This window comes from Dendrobates tinctorius, unplaced genomic scaffold (genome assembly GCF_039654945.1).
Source record: "Dendrobates tinctorius isolate UK_male_01 unplaced genomic scaffold, ASM3965494v1 ptg000108l, whole genome shotgun sequence".
NCBI classification, from domain to species: domain Eukaryota; kingdom Metazoa; phylum Chordata; class Amphibia; order Anura; family Dendrobatidae; genus Dendrobates; species Dendrobates tinctorius.
The window spans coordinates 5,444,037-5,466,014 of record NW_027361776.1 but is presented as its reverse complement, the minus strand read 5'-3'; the positions used below and the strand labels follow the sequence as shown (position 1 = coordinate 5,466,014).

General features: G+C 42.4%; 1 protein-coding gene across 3 annotated transcripts in view; it reads left to right on the top strand.

Annotated features, from left to right (window-relative positions):
- The window catches only part of TENM2 (teneurin transmembrane protein 2), a 6,300,157-nt gene that overhangs the window by 5,889,000 nt on the left and 389,179 nt on the right, over positions 1–21,978 (top strand). For all 3 annotated transcript variants that reach the window (XM_073589482.1, XM_073589484.1, XM_073589485.1), the window contains one exon: positions 14,971–15,203. In XM_073589482.1, the coding sequence (XP_073445583.1) occupies positions 14,971–15,203 (233 nt within the window). The remainder of the gene's footprint in view (positions 1–14,970; positions 15,204–21,978) is intronic.

Genomic DNA, 21,978 nt, shown 5'->3' with positions numbered 1-21,978 from the left:
GATGGTGTTGGTGGTGGATCTGATGGTAGTGGCAAGAGCAAAATAGGACCGAATGCAGGAGGTGTTGAGCCTGCGTCATCGTCTGGCTACATAAGGCCTCGAACGCTTAGTTTTCTAGGAGTTGGCAAACCGCTTTTAAAGCCAGAGCATCAGGAAAAAGTTTTGTCTTACATTGCTGACTCAGCCTCCAGCTCTATCGCCTCCTCTTCTTCAATTGTAAAAAGTAAAAGCACTGAGTCGTCATTGGAGGCTCATGTTCATGAACCACACCTTTCCTTGTGTCCTTCACCCCAACCAAGATTGAAGGATGACGCAGGCAATACTACTGATTACTCCATGGAGCTGTTTTCACATACCATGCCTGGATTATCAAGTGAAATGGTGAATTACCCAGGCCAAGATGAATCTGACATGGAGTGCACTGATGCACAGCCGCTGATGGATGATTCTGCTGGTACATTCACTCAGAGCACTACATTGTCCTCGCAGTGTACAGAGCCAGATTCTGACCCTGATGAGACTCAGGTGCCCCTTCCGCACACTATACCACCATACACGGTGACACAGAGGAAGGTGCACATGACATAGAAGAGGAGGTGATGGATGACCCAGTTGTTGACCCAGATTGGCATCCATTGGGGGAAGAGGGTGCTGCTTCCAATAGCTCAGATGAGGAGCATCCACAGCAGACATCGACATCGCAACAGCTGTTATCTGGCAGGCCCGGAGCACTCCAAAGACAGGTTCCAAACATCAAAAGAGTTGCCGGACAGCTTGTCCAGAGGGTCAAAAGATCACAGCGTGCTAGGCCGCAAAATGTCTGCCAAAGTAGGAAGAGTGCAGTGTGGCACTTTTTTGAACAAAATCCTCATGATCAGGCCAAGGTTATCTGTAAGAAGTGCGCAAAGACCTTTAGCCGAGGGAAAAATCTGAAAAATTTGAATACCACTTGCATGCTTAGACATTTAACCAGCATGCACTTGCAAGCGTGGACACAACACCAAACCTCAAGTGCCACATGTGCAACTGATCACAACGAAGGTAGTCAGCAACGCTACATTGTTTCCCCCACTGTAAGCCCACCGGTTAGCACAGCAGCAAATGTTGAGGTGTGGTTGCAATGCCACAGCAGTCAGGGAATCCCACTGTTATATCAACGAAAGACTGATTCTAGGCCATCAGAAAGAACAACAACTCCATCACCATCATCAACCCTCTCTCAGTCCGCCCTGTCCACCGCTACTTCCACCATATGCAGCTCTCAAGTCCAGCTCACCCTCCCAGACACTATGAGTAGGTCAAGAAAGTACTCAGTCTCTCATCCGCGTACACTGGGTTTGAACGCCCACATTGCCAAACTAATCTCGTTTGAGATGATGCCCTTTCGGTTGGTGGAAAGCGCAGCTTTCCGCGAACTCATGGCCTATGCAGTACCACGCTATGACCTACCCAGTCGCCACTTCTTCTCTCGCAAAGCCATCCCAGCCCTCCACCATCATGTGAAAGACCGCATTGTCCATGCACTCAAGCAGTCAGTGAGCGGAAAGGTGCACCTCACAACTGATGCATGGTCCAGTCGGCATGGCCAGGGCCGTTACGTGTCCATCACTGCGCACTGGGTTAATGTGGTGGATGCAGGGTCCACAGGGGACAGCGGTGGTGGGACAGTGCTGCCTAGCCCACGGTATAGGAAACAGTTGGCTGTAGGCGTTCGACCCTCCTCCTCCTCCTCCTCCTCCAGAAGCGAAAGCTCGTCCACAGAGCGCAGTCGTACGAGCACTCCATCTGCAGCTGCCACTGTTGCACACGATGTGTCCCCCTATCGAGCAGCTAGTGGAAAGCGTCAGCAGGCTGTGTTGCAGATGATGTGTTTGGGCAACAGACACACCGCCGAGGTACTGGCCGAGTACTTTCAGCGACAAACTGAGTCATGGCTGGGCAGTGTACATCTTGAGGCAGGCAAGGTAGTTAGTGATAACGGCCGTAATTTTGTGGCAGCCATAGCCCTTTCAAAACTCAGCCACATACCTTGCTTGGCTCACACCTTGAATCTGGTGGTGCAGTGCTTCCTCAAAAATTATCCGGAGTTAACAGCCCTGCTCCAGAAGGTGCGAAGACTGTGCGCGCACATCCGCCGGTTGCCTGTACACTCCGTTCGTATGCAGAAGCTGCAGCGATTGCTCCACCTTCCCAACCACCGCCTCATTATCGACATTGCAACAAGGTGGAACTCCACCCTGCACATGGTGGAGCGGCTGTGCGAGCAGAGGCAGGCCATAATGCATTTGTGGGAGGATACACGGCCAGGCACTTTGAGAGCAGACATGGAGTTGACAGGTGTGCAGTGGTCGAAGCTGAAAGACCTCTGTAAAGTCCTTCAGTGTTTTGAGGAATGCACATGGCTGGTAAGCGCAGACGACGCCATCCTAAGCATGAGCATCCCACTTATGCGTCTGCTCATGCAAACTTTGACGCACCTTAAGGAGCAGGCGTCTGCAGCCAATGTTGATGAGGAGGAAGAGGAGGTGGGAATCCTTGATGACATTCAGCCATTCTCTGCTCAGGGACCTCTCCTGGACGAGGTGGAGGAAGAAGAGGATGAGGAGGATGATGATGGGGATGATTACTTAGGGGAGGAGGATGCATCTCGTGGGGCAAGTGAAAATGTTGGCGTGGCAAGGTCTGGTACAGGGTTTGTGCGTGACTTGAGGGATGTGGATTTGCCAGAAAGTGCTCCTCCAACCAGCACTCGCAGTGCATCATTGACACCGGGAACATTGGCCCACATGTCAGATTATGCCTTGCAGATCCTAAAAAGGGACCCACGCATTGCCAAAATGATGAACGATGACGACTACTGGTTGGCCAGCATCCTGGATCCACGCTATAAAGGCAAATTACAAAACATCATGCCACAGGAGAACCTTGACCTAATATTGGCTAATAAACAAGCAACTCTGGTAAATCTGTTGTTTGAGGCATTCCCAGCACACAGCAGCGGTTATGGTTCTCACACGAGCCGTACAGGCCGGGGGCAGCTTGGCAGAGGTGTTCGTGGTGCACACAGCAGAAGTGGCGTTGGAGACAGGGGTTTCATGACAATGTTGTGGACTGATTTTTCAAATACCGCTCACACAACTGGTAATACTGCTTAGATGGAAAGTGACAGGAGACAGCAGTTGTCAACTATGGTTACAAACTACTTTTCCTCCCATATCGATGTTCTCCCACACAGGTCATTCCCCTTTGACTATTGGGCCGCTAAACTGGACACCTGGCCTGAATTGGCCCAATATGCCTTACAGGAGCTCGCTTGCCCAGCTGCAAGTGTGCTATCGGAAAGAGTCTTCAGTGCAGCTGGATTAATCCTGACAGAAAAAAGGACCCGTCTGTCAACCCAAAATGTGGATGATCTAACCTTCATTAAAATGAACCATGCATGGGTTTCCAAGGATTTTGTCCCACCTTCCCCTGATGACACATAGGGTGACAGAAAAATGGCTTGCTTTGGTCCACCTCTACCTGGGACTTCACCTATTTCGCCTTTTGCATCAGCTGAATGTCCAACATCAACATATGCCACTTTCTAAAACTCCCTAACTGTGCTTCCTCCCCCCCATGGCCGGGGTCACCACCTAGCGCATGACACCGTACGAGTGCCTTTGCCCTGGACAGGTGGGTAGGCCGACTCTTGGGCGCAGGCACTGACACAGGGTCCCTCATAGTGCAATCAAGTGTCTCTGATGGTGGTGGTGCACACCCGCCGTCAGACACACCGCTGTACTATGAGGGGCCCAGTGCCAGTACCGACGCCCACGAGTGGGCCCCCCTTGCTTGGGCAGGGCCCCAGCATTTGCAATCTTTACCTCTCCCTGCTCCTCCGCTGTGTAATCTGGGCCATCAAATCCATACTGTGCCTGACACCGTCTGAGCCTGCCACCTGATGTACAGACATATATTTTGAATGTGTACGCTATCCATACATGTTATCCGGGGATACGGTACCCTTTCTAACCTTTTTGCAATCACGTGCAATCCATACTGGGCCTAACACCGTCTGAGCCTGCCTCCTGATGTATAGACATATATTTTGAATGTGTACGCTATCCATAGATGTTATCTGGGGATACGGTACCCTTTCTAACCTTTGTGCAATCACGTGCAATCCATACTGGGCCTAACACTGTCTGAGCCTGCCTCCTGATGTATAGACATATATTTTGAATGTGTACGCTATCCATACATGTTATCCGGGGATACGGTACCCTTTCTAACCTTTGTGCAATCACGTGCAATCCATACTGGGCCTAACACCGTCTGAGCCTGCCTCCTGATGTATAGACATATATTTTGAATGTGTACGCTATCCATACATGTTATCCGGGGATACGGTACCCTTTCTAACCTTTGTGCAATCACGTGCAATCCATACTGGGCCTAACACCGTCTGAGCCTGCCTCCTGATGTATAGACATATATTTTGAATGTGTACGCTATCCATACATGTTATCCGGGGATACGGTACCCTTTCTAACCTTTGTGCAATCACGTGCAATCTATACTGGGCCTAACACCGTCTGAGCCTGCCTCCTGATGTATAGACATATATTTTGAATGTGTACGCTATCCATACATGTTATCCGGGGATACGGTACCCTTTCTAACCTTTGTGCAATCACGTGCAATCCATACTGGGCCTAACACCATCTGAGCCTGCCTCCTGATGTATAGACATATATTTTGAATGTGTACGCTATCCATACATGTTATCCAGGGATACGGTACCCTTTCTAACCTTTGTGCAATCACGTGCAATCCATACTGGGCCTAACACCGTCTGAGCCTGCCTCCTGATGTATAGACATATATTTTGAATGTGTACGCTATCCATACATGTTATCCGGGGATACGGTACGCTTTCTAACCTTTGTCAAATCACGTGCAATCCATACTGGGCCTAACACCGTCTGAGCCTGCCTCCTGATGTATAGACATATATTTTGAATGTGTACGCTATCCATACATGTTATCCGGGGATACGGTGCCCTTTCTAACCTTTGTGCAATCACGTGCAATCCATACTGGGCCTAACACCGTCTGAGCCTGCCTCCTGATGTATAGACATATATTTTGAATGTGTACGCTATCCACACATGTTATCCGGGGATACGGTACCCTTTCTAACCTTTGTGCAATCACGTGCAATCCATACTGGGCCTAACACCGTCTGAGCCTGCCTCCTGATGTATAGACATATATTTTGAATGTGTACGCTATCCATACATGTTATCCGGGGATACGGTACCCTTTCTAACCTTTGTGCAATCACGTGCAATCCATACTGGGCCTAACACCGTCTGAGCCTGCCTCCTGATGTATAGACATATATTTTGAATGTCTACACTATGCTATCCATACATGTTATCCGGGGATACGGTACCCTTTCTAACCTTTGTGCAATCACGTGCAATCCATACTGGGCCTAACACCGTCTGATCCTGCCTCCTGATGTATAGACATATATTTTGAATGTGTACGCTATCCATACATGTTATCTGGGGATACGGTACCCTTTCTCACCTTTGTGCAATCACGTGTAATCCATACTGGGCGTGAGAACGGCTGGCGAGCTGTTAAGCAAGCTACAGCACCTGTGGTTTGCACACGTAAGTTTTTAATTTTTTCAGGAATGACGGTTAGGCCTAATTCCGGAACTGCGGTTGACCTGCACTTACTGGGAAATCATCGTTCGCGGGTAATAATTGTAATCACAGATCCCCATCACTAACGTTGTTCAGCGGGTTATCTGCACCTGTAAGCGACAAACGCTGGCCTTTTCATTGTAGCGCACATGCAGCCACAGACATGTAAGGGCATGACACACCAGTTATTGGCCAATCTTATGTGCCAGAGCCTCACGTGTCCCTCTAGTAAGCCGGACTTGGACCGCGGGGCATGACGGAGTCTCGTTCGTTAACGGAATTAAGCTTGCAATGTGTGCATCTTTTCTGTAGCTGGCATGGTTGAGGTTTCCCAAGTGGAGTCGAATTAAACCGTAGGCTCCACTCCTGGTGGTGCCCTTCTGGACATTCCTTTAAGGTTGAGCTTTGCAACCATACTGCCCACGTAAAACAAACACTTTGCCTTCATGAACGCTGTTTGGAGGGTCATGACTCGTGGGAATAACGCCGCCCAATCAGTTAACCTGCTAGAGAGATCCTTCGTTGCTCCCAAGAATGACATCACACTCCCTAGGAGGAAGGTAATGCCACTGTGGCGACCGTACTCCTGGGGGCGACACAAGTGCACTGATGCCCAGCCACTGCTCGATGAATCTGCTGGTACATTGACCCAGACCACTACATTCCCCTCGCACGCTACACGGCCTGAATCTGACCCTGATGAAACTCAGGTTACGCTTCCCATATACAGTTCCATCTTACACGGTGACAAAGAGGAAGCTGCAGATGAAAGTGCAGGTTCGGCCCACCCGCCATCAGACACACCACTGTACTATCAGGGGCCCTGTGCCAGTGCCGTCGCCAACGAGTGGGCCCCCCCTGCTTGCTCAGGATCCCAGCACTTGCAAGGTTGAAATACTGTGCAGTGAGATGGAAGATGGGGACGACGAGGAGTCCAGACTAGTACAGGGATTCCCTAGCGAGGAGACTTATTTGATTGTTTTCAATGTTGGGAGAGCAATTTTTGGGGAGCACTATACTCTGGAGAATGATAGATGGGGCCGACCATACACTGGAACATTCCAAAGGTGGAGATCAGACACTGGAGCAGCATTTACAGGGCCCATTATACACTAGAGCATTAGAAATGGGGCCCATTATGTTTGGAGCATTATTTGGGCCCATAAGACAGTGGAGCTTCATCCATGGGGACCAACATATACTGTAGCATTATGCGGAGCTCATCATATACTGTTTCAAACATTATATGGGACCAATGATTCTGTATGGAGAAATAGATGGGCCTCGTCATGAGATGTAAAAAGTGAAGTATTTTTCATTGTACTATACCGCTATTTCTCTGCCGTATCGGAGCATGATGAGTTGTGGTATGTGTTAAAGGGGCGCTCTTTCGCCCAGGGCACATGAAAACCTGGAGCCAGCCCTACCCCCCCACAACTTTAGCCAAATAACCCCCATTTTTCAGTGTGTAACTTGTATTATGAAGTTAATTAAGGTTGACAAGCTTAAGTAAGAAGAATTGATGCTTTTGGCATTCAAATGGGCACTGTAGGTGTGTTTCCTGTCCTCCTCTCACTGCCGACTTTTATTCCCCATTGACTTACATTGGGTTTCGTGTTTCGGGACGACCCCGACTTTTCCCTATAATCGGACGATCTTGCTCGACCCGACTTTTGGAAAAGTCGGGTTTCACGAAACGAAACTCGACCCTAAAAAACCAAAAGTCGCTCAACTCTAGTAGATACTAATCATTATCGATTTTTCGTATAAAAATCATACCTATAGTGATAAGTTTCATACAAAATATATGTAAGCCAAGTCCAGGCTCAAAGACAATTTCTGACTGTTCTGTCCCCACATAAGGCGAATGAAGGTATAACTGGCTGTTAGATGCTGTGAGACTTTCCTACCTTCGTATCCAAGAAATTGAAGACTTCACAAGCCTAGAAATGTGTGTGCTCACAGCAATGAGATGAACAGCAAAATGGCTACTGAGAGGAGGGAGGCAGGAAGAGAACTAGAAGCCACTCCCAGTTTGAATCAACTTAATTGACAGCAACATAAGTGAGCAGTAACAACACTGGCCAATAGATATCAGCATAACATTTGTAGCTGAATGAACTTTAGTTTCTGAAACCAAGTAAAGGAGAAAGTCTTCCCACAGTGGAGGTATATATGAAGGTACAATTGTACCTCTGCAGCCTGTTAACGTTGTAACATTATGCAGCCTGACGAAGGTTAACATACTCACTGATCTTCATCTTCTGTGGTATCCGATGCCATTCCGCTCCTCTTCTGGGTCATGCAATCGAAATTCAGACTCTGTAGATCACACTGCGCTCAAAAGCCCCGTCACACACAGCGAGATCGCTAGCGAGATCGATGCTGAGTCACAAGTTTTGTGACGCAACAACGACCTCAGCATCAATCTCGCTACGTTTGACAGGTAGCAGCGACCAGGCCCCTGCTGTGAGATCGCTGGTTGTGTCGGAATGCCCTGGACATTTTTTTGGTCGTGGAGGTCCTGCTGGGTAGCATGCGTCGGTATGTTTGACACCTTTTACCAACGACCTCGTCAGCGACTCAGAAGCGAGACACATGGCGTGACATCGTTACAAAGGTCGCTACGGGTCACTGGATCGTTGCTGCGTCGTTGGTAAGATCTGACTGTTTGACATCTCACCAGCGACCACATAGCAATGCAGCAACAATCCTTATCAGGTCATATCATTGTTGGGATCGCTGTAGCGTCGTTATGTGTGACGAGGCCTTAAGTTTGTGCCGGAAGTTTAAGTCTGCTTACAGTGTAAGCCTATGGAGCCTCATTCTTATGCTAAATAGTTACATTGTCAAAGCCATTTCCGGGTCACGGAGAGTACAGTGTGATCTACAGAGTCTGAATTGCTGTCACGTGACCCAAAAGAGGAGCGGAACGACACCGGATAATGGAGAAGATGACAATTGAAGAATAAATTAATACACTGACACTACATTACACAACAGATTTACACAGGATTAGGGGAAAAAAGTTAATAGGAGGCTTTTTTAAATGTCCTAGATTCTGTTAATTATGCAATGGCAGTAAAGTTTATGAGACCGAGTACAGGATCTGCTCAGATTTCATATATCTTGGAACTCTATACATGGAATTCTAGTTGCAGTCCTTGAGATGCTGTTTATCACATGTTGGTTAGATGGCACTTTGCTGTGTTTAGTTCACTATCTGAAGCTGCACGAGGCTGACAAGCCTCTGGTTCGGGTACATGGCACAAGAGCTTTTTAAAATATGACTTTTCTTTATTTTAATCCATAAAAAAAGCTTCATAATGATGACAAGGCACCAAGCAAATATTCTCCAACTACTTAATTATCAGGGGGTTTAATGCTTTGCTCAGTTTACCAACTTCTTCTTTGCTATTTAGCAACGTTGGATTTAAAGTCTGATTACTATGGTTAAGTAGAACAGATGTTCTCTGATCATTTAGCGAACCTTTCACTTAACTACATACAGGCAGTGACATTATCACGGAGCTGACTCTTCAGCTTAATTGACTCCAATTTTTTGATCGCTTAGTTGAGTTTTTGTTACTCAATATAACAAGCATGTGATAATGTGTAATAATATGTGTTTATACAGTATATACACTGTATGTATTTATATATGCTAGATTTATAATATATATTATTTACACATCTTATTTTTGGAACTGCAATAATCCCAAACTGATATGTTAGACATGCAATGTGGGGCATGATAAAATGGTTTTACTACCCTACAATTTGCAATATCATTTCAATGCATTATTAAATCAAGGTTTGTCTTTATCATTTCCGTAATCTTTTCTCTCCATATAACTCTTTCATCACCACCCAGAGATATCCCTTTTATATCTAATCCTGAAGCTGTCAGGGTTGTCATTATCCAGCATTTCATCATGAAATGGGATATATCTCGCTGGGATCTAATGTCACCATGACATTGAGTTAACAATAAGATGGATTTTTTTTATTTGCTTCATATATTGACCTTAAAGAGGTTCTTCGACTAAACTCTGGTTTACAAAAATTATAATTATTTAGAGACCTAAATATGTTACACACATTTCCACGTACAATATACATCTTGTAAGTATTTTGAGAAATGCAGTGACCTTTTCCATATTCATGAGTAAAATTAAATAATTTCCAGTGAATAGTATCCATTGGAAGGTGGGCATTGCTGTCAGGCCATATTTTGGAATATCACCCCAACATTTAAGGATATAAGGTGCAATAAGCTCATTCTGTGGATCTGTGGAAAGAAAGGTTTCTTAAGCATGAGTGAGATTTATCATTACTGCTCTAGACTAAATGAGACATGACCCAGTGTCGGAACTTGAAGCTGATGGACCCCAATACAAAAACTGTCTAATGGGGTCCACAACTATCATGGGTCTTTAATAGCACTGTTTTCGCATATGGGCCAAGTGGACCTTTAGAGCTCTCCTTTCCTACAGGGGCTGCATTAACTATAGTTATGTCCATGACTAGACCAGACCATCGGAAATCATGCAAGTATGTCTACAGCTCCATACTACTGACTTGCATGGTGCTGTGCAGCAAAGAAGGAGAGAGATACCCCTACCATATTATACCTCTTTCAGCCTGTGGCATTAGGGTATTTTCACATGCAAGATACTGCTGCTACGTACTTGCTATGGTGTCCCCGACTCATATTAGGAAGCTGCAGCTTGTGCTCTGGCCAGCACAATAGCAGGAATTACTTTACCGCCTGTGTACAAGTGGATCAAAGCAGTGGGACTGCGCAAATGAGAAGGACATTCTGAGACCAAATCAATATAACAGTAGGGGGCACCACAACAAGTTTAGAGCGGAAATATTTAGACACACAGCATTGGTTATTAATGAGTGAAATTAAAAAAATTGTTATGTAGAATCCAACAGTATGAATTATTGTTTATTTCTGGAGCATTTTCTAGAAATGCCATGCATCTACAAAATTAGATCGATTGTCCTATCCAATACTAGAACAGCCCCAAAGCAGCTTCACTGTGCAAACAATATATATTACTGCAATAAGGAATATACCGAATGGTCATATGATGGTGGTTCCAGGACGGGAGTCTCCACAAGCGTCTGAATAAAACTGCTCCTAGAAAACAATACAAGCATGTGTTCTTGTGTACCAATAACCCTGAGAGTGCATGTATTTTTCGCTATAGCTAAATGCACGGCCTTGGATGCAAAAGAACTTGTATATAGTTTTCTCCCCTTGACATTCTAGAACATTCTTAAAAATGAATGCACGATTGAATGCGATTCATTGAAGCACTTGAATTCTTCAAAATAAAAGAGGTGAATAGCATTAAAATCCAAGAATACAATAAAATTTCTCCACAATCTACAGTAGAATGGAATTGCTTCTCTTTGTGTGCTGGCAGTGATACACACTTCTTAAAATCATATAGGTAAAATGTCACAGGTATATAAAATGTGTATGCCTGCATTTGCTCATCAACTCAGCATTGAGTAAAAACAGTGCAGCGAACACTTAGCCTGATGTGAGGGCAGCTTATTGTTCCCCATGTTCATAGAGTGTATGTCAATATATGCCGTACCTCAGACTAGTCGTGTAGCTGCTGCCTAGTTCATGGAGATTTGCTTACACTCGGATCCTAATGCTCAAGTATATCTCCTTCTGTTCAATTTCTAAATTGATTTCAAAATTACATAACAAATCTCCATACTAAGAGAAGTTAACCCTTTTCTGTAAGCCCATTCAATGCTTTATGAGTTAGACATTTTTTGTGTATTTGGTAAACAAAACTTATACAAAATACATTTTTTCTGTCCTTTATTTGTAGTTTTTGTGATATGATTTTTATCTTCACTAAATGGGGAGATGCTTAAACCCTTAATGATCAGGCCAACTTTTTCAAGTATGACATGTGTTACTTTATCTGGTAATAACGCTGGAATGTTTCAACATACTCCAGTGATATGAGAATATTTTTTCGTGACACTTTTTGATAATGGTGCATTTAGAGCAGTATGCTTTATGTTTATTTAGAAAAAATTGAAATTTCCAACCTTTGCATGATTATACCTTTAATCCATTAAGTCACACCACACAAAATACTTAATAAATAACATTTATATTATGTCTACCTTACATCAACACCATTTTCAAATGTCATTTTATTTTGTTAGGCTGTTAGAAAGTAAAAAAAAATTCAGAAGCAATTATTCAGTTTTTTCAAAGAAAATGTTAAAACTTTTTTGTTGCCCAAAAAAGTTGCTTACATCTGAACAGGCCACTACAGCTGTTAGACTCCAAAACCATAACTTGGCCTTGGTTTGCCATGGCAACCATCAGGACCACACAACTGTGATTTCAGGCTGCCTGTGGGGTTAAAAAGGGAGCCCCATGCTTTGTTAACAATCTAGAAGCCACTATCACTATTGACAGCAGCATCTGGAGGGGTTAAACGGCCATGATCATCACTGATCGTTACAACTGCAGCAGGATGTCCTATACTGTACAGCTAACAGTTGCTGTATTTTCACTCATCGGCAAATGATGTTCACTTATAACTCAGGTCAGTAAAAAGTATATTGATGGTCACTAAGGCGTTAAAACTGTCTTAAGTATAAACTACCCACATCAACCAATTGCATTACAGCTTTCAATTTGCACTCTGCTCACAAAGCTGTGATTGGTTGCTACAGGGGGCAAAAACAATTTTCTTTTAATTATTTCAATGAATCTTCCCCAATGTATTTTATTACTTTCTTTTTTACTTGCATTTAAAACATCATATGTCATGTAATACCAAGATGTTTCACAGAAGGACATGATTTGCATTACCAAAAATGCAAGAAGAAACATATTTCTTTTTAAATAGGGGAAAAAAGCAAGGGGTCTGGGAGAAATAGTAGAAAACCATCATATGTAGTACATGGAGCATTTTTTAACAAAGCCACAATTACTAAAAAATGCAAGTATAAGCTCAATCAGATGTCTGTTTTTTTGTGTGAGTTCTATCCATCAGATTTTTGAATTTGTGTCCTCTCAGTATTTTCAACGGATATAACTTGTATCTGTTATAGTCTATAGGTTGTTCACATGTCCATGTGTTCTTGTGGACTGAGTGGTCCACACAAAATCCTGGAGACGTGTCTGATCATGATCTAATTCTTGAGTCAATATTGCTTGTATGAGTCCGTGAAAAAATAGAAGAGGACTCAGATGCAATCTGTTTTTCACAGTCTGTCAAGCATAAGCTTGAGAAACCATGATGATGTACTGATGAAACTCTGATGGCAAAAACTGACACAGTGACCAAAGTGAAGACACTCTGATCAAAAACATTGATAACACGCAAACGGGTTTTTTGTGTACAAGAAAAATCATTAACATCTGAATAAGATCTAAGGAAAAAATGCAACCTGGAGAAATATGGCGTGTATTGTGCATTCTGTGATTTCCTAAGACATGCCAGCCAACATCTAGCTGCAGAAAAACACACAGAAACACAAAAAAAAAAACACAGAAAAAGCAATGGCACACGAAAGCATATTTAAAAACGTAAAATGCGCATAGAACACTGTGAGTTGCAGTGAAATCCTTGTTTGCACATTAATTTTATTAAAAATAAAATATGGAAAATGAAGGCAGCCTGCAAGGACAAAAGTGGTGGAATTAAAGCTGCTTGGAACATCTTATGTAAAGTGGATGTGATTTTACATGATTTACAGCTACTGTAACATTAAATTAACGCCTTTTCCCTCTCTACTTCAACATATGCTTCTTTTTCAAAACTTTCCATCAACTGACCAGCAAGGCTAAAGAATAGTTCAAGTAGAATTAATTACAATTTACATCTGATGAAGCGATGTAAGCACAGATGTTCTACGTTACATTTCAATGGAAATTTGATGAAAGATTAAGATTAGATTTCACACTTTTTTTTGGGATTACCAGATGGTAGACAGAAATAGATGCCATCTCTTTATGAGAAGCAAATTGGGGCAGAGGTCTTGAACCACCAGCTTACTGACCAGTCATTGCTAATTTTTGCCGGCGGATGTGACCGCAATCAAGACATAAGTGCTATGTTATTCCACTATGCTGATTTTAACATCAAGTTCACTGTTGCAAAATAATAGATGAGAAACTGTTTTGTATCCGCATATAATAAATGAGCATACAACTGAATCATGCCACTGATGAGGGATTCAGTGTCTGAGAATTGAGCCATTCATGTGTAAATGTTGGTTATTGTCATCATTATATATTGCCATTTGAATAGGTAGATCACTCAGACAGATATATTAGTATATACAGTATGTGTGTTATTGGACAAGTATCACTTCCTACTGATCAATTCAGCTTTATAGTCTGCAAATGTAAAATTCAGCATCATTGAAATCTAGTTTTGTATATTTTGTTCCTGTACATGTGTTCCCTGAGTACAACTGACAACAATACGCGGAGCTATCCAGGAAACAATAACAATAAAATATTATCCGTATACAGAAAAAAAGCCAGCTTATTGATGGTTTCCCACGTATTAATGTATGGTGTCTATGTTGCAAAATTAAATTAAAAAAATAAGGTAACATTTTTAGGGTAGATTTGACACAAGCTGACTGTAGTAATCAATCACCAACCTCACATAACATAATACCATATGCATTATGCACACGCAATTTAAGATTTGTTGTTACTTATCCATCATCTTCACACCAAAAGACAATTAGCGACATGTGTCAAGCTTGTGACAGTCAGGAAAATGTTGCGTGAATGTTTGAGCAGAAAATTCCACCATATCAACTACACTATACACCAAACTTTACATATAAACTGTGCTCAGATAATAAGGGACTATTCCTTTCATTTAATCATGTTAGAGATTTGTAAATGGTATAAATGTATACATTTGACAGTGTTTGTATAGTTGCTGCTGTAACATGAATGTCCTTTTTTTTCTTTTCTATTGTGTATTCTTCTTCCTACATTCAAGCAGTGCCTGTTATCTGCAAAGCTTTCCTAGTGTCTGTCAGGATACTATCACACAGAAAATGCCCTTATCTTCAAAAGGTGTTTCTGTCGGATAGTGCCCTTACTGGCACTCCCACATCTTAAGGAGTCATGCAGCTTATGTCACATAGTGGCTTTGTATAACCCATCTATTCTCCTACTGCTGTACTCTATATTCCTTCTTGTTCTGATTAACTGATCTTTGTCTTTTTTTCTCTTTCAAAGCAACAACATAGCACATAAATATTATCTGGCGGTTGATCCTGTGTCTGGCTCAATATATCTGTCTGACACAAACAGTCGCAGAATTTACAAAATCAAGTCCCTAACAGGGGCCAAGGATATTGCAACCAACTCAGAAGTCATTGCTGGCAATGGAGAGCAATGTATGCCCTTTGATGAGGCTCGATGTGGTAATGGAGGGAAAGCAGTGGATGCCATTCTGACTAACCCACGAGGTGAGTAGAGAAGATTTCAGAGTATCCTTATTCTGTGGGTAAATCAATATACTGATAATAATCCTTATCCATTTCAAGGTTTAGATGAGCTAAAAACATTACATCGCAATTTTATAGTCCATGGTTGTTAATACGAAATCAAAGGATGGAAGCAAAAAATAATTAAAAGATTAGGCTGGGTTTTCACATGCTCCAATGAAATAGTTACTTAAGTTGGGAAATGATGCATTTATTTTGTTAATTCTTTGTCAGATCAAGTTATTTTTAAATTATAACTAGTGTTGAGCATTCCGATACTGCAAATATCGGGTATCGGCTGATATTCGCTGTATCGGAATTCCGATACCGAGTACCGATATTTTAACAATATCGAATACCGGAATCGGAAGTTCCCATAATGCAATGAGCCAGTGTTGTGGCTGTGATTGGCTGCTGAAATGATGTCATCATGATGTGCGGTTTGTGCGCATCATGATGCGCGGTCTGTGCGGGCCTCCCGGGGCTCTGTGCGGGCCTGCCGGGGCTCTGTGCGGGCTGCTGGGGGTCTGTTCGGGCCTGCCGGGGGTCTGTGCGGGCTGCCGGGGGTTTGTACGGGCCTGCCAGAGGTCTGTGCGGGCTGCCGGGGGTCTGTGCGGGCTGCATACTACATACTACATTCATACTACATATATACTACATTCATACAGCACACATACATACTACATACATACTACATACATACTACATATATACTACATTCATACAACATACATACATACTACATACATACTACAATCATACAGCATACATACATACATACTATATACATACTACATTCATACAACATACATACATACTTCATACTACATACATACTTCATATATACTACATTCATACAACATACATACATACTACATACATACTACATATATACTACATTCATACAGCACACATACATACTACATACATACTACATATATACTACATTCATACAACATACATACATACTACATACATACTACAATCATACAGCATACATACATACATACTATATACATACTACATTCATACAACATACATACATACTTCATACTACATACATTCTTCATATATACTACATTCATACAACATACATACATACTACATACATAGTACATATATACTACATTCATACAACATACATACATACTGCATACATACTACATATATACTATATTCATACAGCATACATACATACTGCATATATACTACATTCATACTTCATACTACATACATACTTCATATATACTACATTCATACAACATACATACATACTACATACATACTACATATATACTACATTCATACAGCACACATACATACTACATACATACTACATATATACTACATTCATACAACATACATACATACTACATACATACTACAATCATACAGCATACATACAGTCATGGCCAAAAGTATTGACACCCCTGCAATTCTGTCAGATAATATTCAGTTTCTTCCTGAATATGATTGCAAACACAAATTCTTTGGTATTATTATCTTCATTTAATTTGTCTTAAATGAAAAAACACAAAAGAGAATGAAGCAAAAAGCAAAACATTGATCATTTCACACAAAACTCCAAAAATGGGCCGGACAAAAGTATTGGCACCCTCAGCCTAATACTTGGTTGCACAACCTTTAGCCAAAATAACTGCGACCAACTGCTTCCGGTAACCATCAATGAGTTTCTTACAATGCTCTGCTGGAATTTTAGACCATTCTTCTTTGGCAAACTACTCCAGGTCCCTGATATTTGAAGGGTGCCTTCTCCAAACTGCGATTTTTAGATCTCTCCACAGGTGTTCTATGGGATTCAGGTCTGGACTCATTGCTGGCCACCTTAGAAGTCTCCAGTGCTTTCTCTCAAACCATTTTCTAGTGCTTTTTGAAGTGTGTTTTGGGTTATTGTCCTGCTGGAAGACCCATGACCTCTGAGGTAGACCTAGCTTGCTCACACTGGGCCCTAAATTATGCTGCAAAATTTGTTGGTAGTCTTCTGACTTCATAATGCCATGCACACGGTCAAGCAGTCCAGTGCCAGAGGCAGCAAAGCAACCCCAAAACATCAGGGAACCTCCGCCATGTTTGACTGTAGGGACCGTGTACTTTTCTTTGAATGCCTCTTTTTTCTCCTGTAAACTCTATGTTGATGCTTTTGCCCTAAAAGCTCTACTTTTGTCTCATCTGACCAGAGAACATTCTTCCAAAATGTTTTAGGCTTTTTCAGGTAAGTTTTGGCAAACTCCAGCCTGGCTTTTTTATGTCTCGGGGTAAGAAGTGGAGTCTTCCTGGGTCTCCTACCATACAGTCCCTTTTCATTCAGATGCCGACGGATAGTACGGGTTGACACCGTTGTACCCTCGGACTGCAGGGCAGCTTGAACTTGTTTGGATGTTAGTGGAGGTTCTTTATCCAACATCCGCACAATCTTGCATTGAAATCTCTTGTCAATTTTTCTTTTCTGGCCACATCTAGAGAGGTTAGCCACAGTGCCATGGGCTTTAAACTTCTTGATGACACTGCGCACGGTAGACACAGGAACATTCAGGTCTTTGGAGATGGACTTGTAGCCTTGATATTGCTCATGCTTCCTCACAATTTGGTTTCTCAAGTCCTCAGACAGTTCTTTGGTCTTCTTTCTTTTCTCCATGCTCAATGTGGTACACACAAGGACACAGGACAGAGGTTGAGTCAACTTTAATCCATGTCAACTGGCTGCAAGTGTGATTTAGTTATTGCCAACACCTGTTAGGTGCCACAGGTAAGTTATAGGTGCTGTTAATTACACAAATTAGAGAAGCATCACATGATTTTTCGAACAGTGCCAATACTTTTGTCCACCCTCTTTGTTATATTTGGTGTGGAATTATATCCAATTTGGCTTTAGGACAATTCTTTTTGTGTTTTTTCATTTAAGACAAATTAAATGAAGATAATAATACCAAAGAATTTGTGTTTGCAATCATTTTCAGGAAGAAACTGAGTATTATCTGACAGAATTGCAGGGGTGTCAATACTTTTGGCCATGACTGTACATACATACTATATACATACTACATCCATACAACATACATACATACTTCATACTACATACATTCTTCATATATACTACATTCATACAACATACATACATACTACATACATACTACATATATACTACATTCATACAACATACATACATACTGCATACATACTACATATATACTACATTCATACAACATACTACATACATACTTCATATATACTACATTCATACAACATACATACTACATACTTCATATATACTACATTCATACAGCATACATACAACATACATACTACATACATACTACATACCGTACATTCATACAATACATACATATAGACATACAGTACATATAACATAGAGTACATACTCACCATCACTTGTCACTTTGATCACCGAAGCCAGTGTCATCTCACTGTAAAAAATATTAAAATAACAAACAACCGATATACTCCCTGATCCGCAGAAATCCACAAGTGTCCCACGACGATCTCCTGCAGTGCATCACTGAGAGGTTACTATAGTTCACTGGTCTCACTTTATGGCAAAAGCTGCGTGAGAACTTTCTCACACAGCAATGCCAAGAGTGAGACTAGGGACTATTTTTTTAACAGTGGCGGAGGAATACAGTGCGGGGAAGGATACCTACCTCCCATCATTGTATTCCTGGGGCCCCTAGAGAGCAGTCGCATCAGCTGATGCTGCTGTTCTCCACGAGAGATCGTCGTGGGACACTCGTGGATTTCTGCGGATCAGGGAGTATATCGCTTGTTTGTTATTTTAATAATTTTTACAGATGACACTGGCTTCTGGGATCAAAGTGACAAGTGATGGTGAGTATGTACTCTATGTTGTAAGTACTGTATGTCTATATGTATGTATTGTATGAATGTATGAATGTATTGTATGTAGTATGTATGTAGTATGTATGTTGTATGTCTGTATCATGTTTTATGTATGTTGTATGCATGTAGTATGTATGTAGTATGTACTATGTATGTATGTATGTTGTATGAATGTAGTATGTATGTAGTATGTATGTTGTATGAATGTAGTATATATGTAGTATGTATGTAGCATGTATGTATGCTGTATGAATGTAGTATATATGTAGTATGTATGTAGTATGTATGTTGTATGTATGTTGTATGAATGTAGTATATATGAAGTATGTATGTAGTATATATGTAGTATGTATGTAGTATGTATGTATGTTGTATGAATGTAGTATATATACACTCACTGGCCACTTTATTAGGTACACCATGCTAGTAACGGGTTGGACCCCCTTTTGCCTTCAGAACTGCCTCAATTCTTCGTGGCAGAGATTCAACAAGGTGCTGGAAGCATTCCTCAGAGATTTTGGACCATATTGACATGATGGCATCACACAGTTGGCGCAGATTTGTCGGCTGCACATCCCTGATGCGAATCTCCCGTTCCACCACATCCCAAAGATGCTCTATTGGATTGAGATCTGGTGACTGAGGAGGCCATTTGAGTACAGTGAACTCATTGTCATGTTCAAGAAACCAATCTGAGATGATTCAAGCTTTATGACATGGCGCATTATCCTGCTGAAAGTAGCCATCAGATGTTGGGTACATTGTGGTCATAAAGGGATGGACATGGTCAGCAACAATACTCAGGTAGGCTGTGGCGTTGCAACGATGCTCAATTGGTACCAAGGGGCCCAAAGAGTGCCAAGAAAAAATTCCCCACACCATGACACCACCACCACCAGCCTGAACCGTTGATACAAGGCAGGATGGATCCATGCTTTCATGTTGTTTACGCCAAATTCTGACCCTACCATCCGAATGTCGCAGCAGAAATCGAGACTCATCAGACCAGGCAACGTTTTTCCAATCTTCTACTGTCCAATTTCGATGAGCTTGTGCAAATTGTAGCCTCAGTTTCCTGTTCTTAGCTGAGAGGAGTGGTACCCGGTGTGGTCTTCTGCTGCTGTAGCCCATCTGCCTCAAAGTTCGACGCACTGTGCGTTCAGAGATGCTCTTCTGCCTACCTTGGTTGTAACGGGTGGCAATTTGAGTCACTGTTGCCTTTCTATCAGCTCGAACCAGTCTGCCCATTCTCCTCTGACCTCTGGCATCAACAAGGCATTTCCGGCCACAGAACTGCCGCTCACTGGATTTTTTTTCTTTTTCGGACCATTCTCTGTAAACCCTAGAGATGGTTGTGCGTGAAAATCCCAGTAGATCAGCAGTTTCTGAAATACTCAGACCAGCCCTTCTGGCACCAACAATCATGCCACGTTCAAAGGCACTCAAATCACCTTTCTTCCCCATACTGATGCTCGGTTTGAACTGCAGGAGATTGTCTTGACCATGTCTACATGCCTAAATGCACGGAGTTGCCGCCATGTGATTGGCTGATTAGAAATTAAGTCTTAACACACAGTTGGACAGGTGTACCTAATAAAGTGGCCAGTGAGTGTATATAGTATGTATGTATGTTGTATGAATGTAGTGTATATGTAGTATGTATGTAGTATGTATGTATGTTGTATGAATGTAGTATATATGTAGTATGTATGTAGTATGTATGTATGTATGTTGTATGAATGTAGTATGCATGTTGTATGAATGTAGTATATATGTAGTATGTATGTAGTATGTATGTATGTTGTATGAATGTAGTATATATGTAGAATGTATGTAGTATGTATGTTTTCTTTTTTTTTTACATTCAACACATGAGCCGGATGATGGGACTACTACTGTCCCATCATTGGCTAATGTGTCAATCACTGTCATTGTAGCAGACATAGCCCATACAGACCCCCGGCAGGCCCGCACAGACCCCCGTCAGCCCGCACAGACCCCAGGCAGGCCCGTACAGACCCCCGGCAGGCCCGCACAGACCCCCGGCAAGCCCGCACAGGCCCCCGGCAGGCCCACACAGACCCCCGAAAGGCCCGTACAGACCCCGCCCGCACACACAGACACGCACAGTGTCCGCCCATGCACCGCCCACACTCTTCCCCCCTCCCGAACTGGATGTGCAAGTGAAGAAAGGGTTTCTTTTAATTCCAATATTTGTGCCCCATTGACTTGCATGGGTTTTCGGTATCGGAATCGGCGATACCCGATACTTTTTGGGTATCGGTCCGATCCAATCCGATCTGATACTTCACGATATCGGATGGTATCGCTCAACACTAATTATAACCCATTTTATATTAGAAAAGTACCCACACTTTTTAATACTGTCATTAGCTATCCTAACATGTCTATTTTATTAAACACTAGCTGAAGAGCCCGGCGTGGTCCGGGCATAATAACTAACTATGGTTAGTTATAACAAATTATAATGATTATATCTATAGAGCTGAGTGTATATTATTATTATTATTATTTATCTTTATAGCGCCATTAATTCCATGGTGCTGTACATGGGAAGGGGGGGTTACATACAAAGTTATAGATATCGTTAACAGTGAATAAATTTACAATGATGGACTGGTACAGAGGGGAGAGGATAGTACCAGGATAGTGGGGAAGAGACAGAAGGTCGGGGGTGCAGCAGCTCTGGTGGTGATGAGGCGGCAGCTCAGGCGGTGGTGAGGTGGCAGAATGGTCATTGCAGGCTGTAAGCTTTCCTGAAAAGATGGGTTTTCATGTTCCGTTTGAAGGATCCGAGGGTGGTGGATAATCGGACGTGTTGAGGCATGGAATTCCAGAGGATAGGGGATATTCGGGAGAA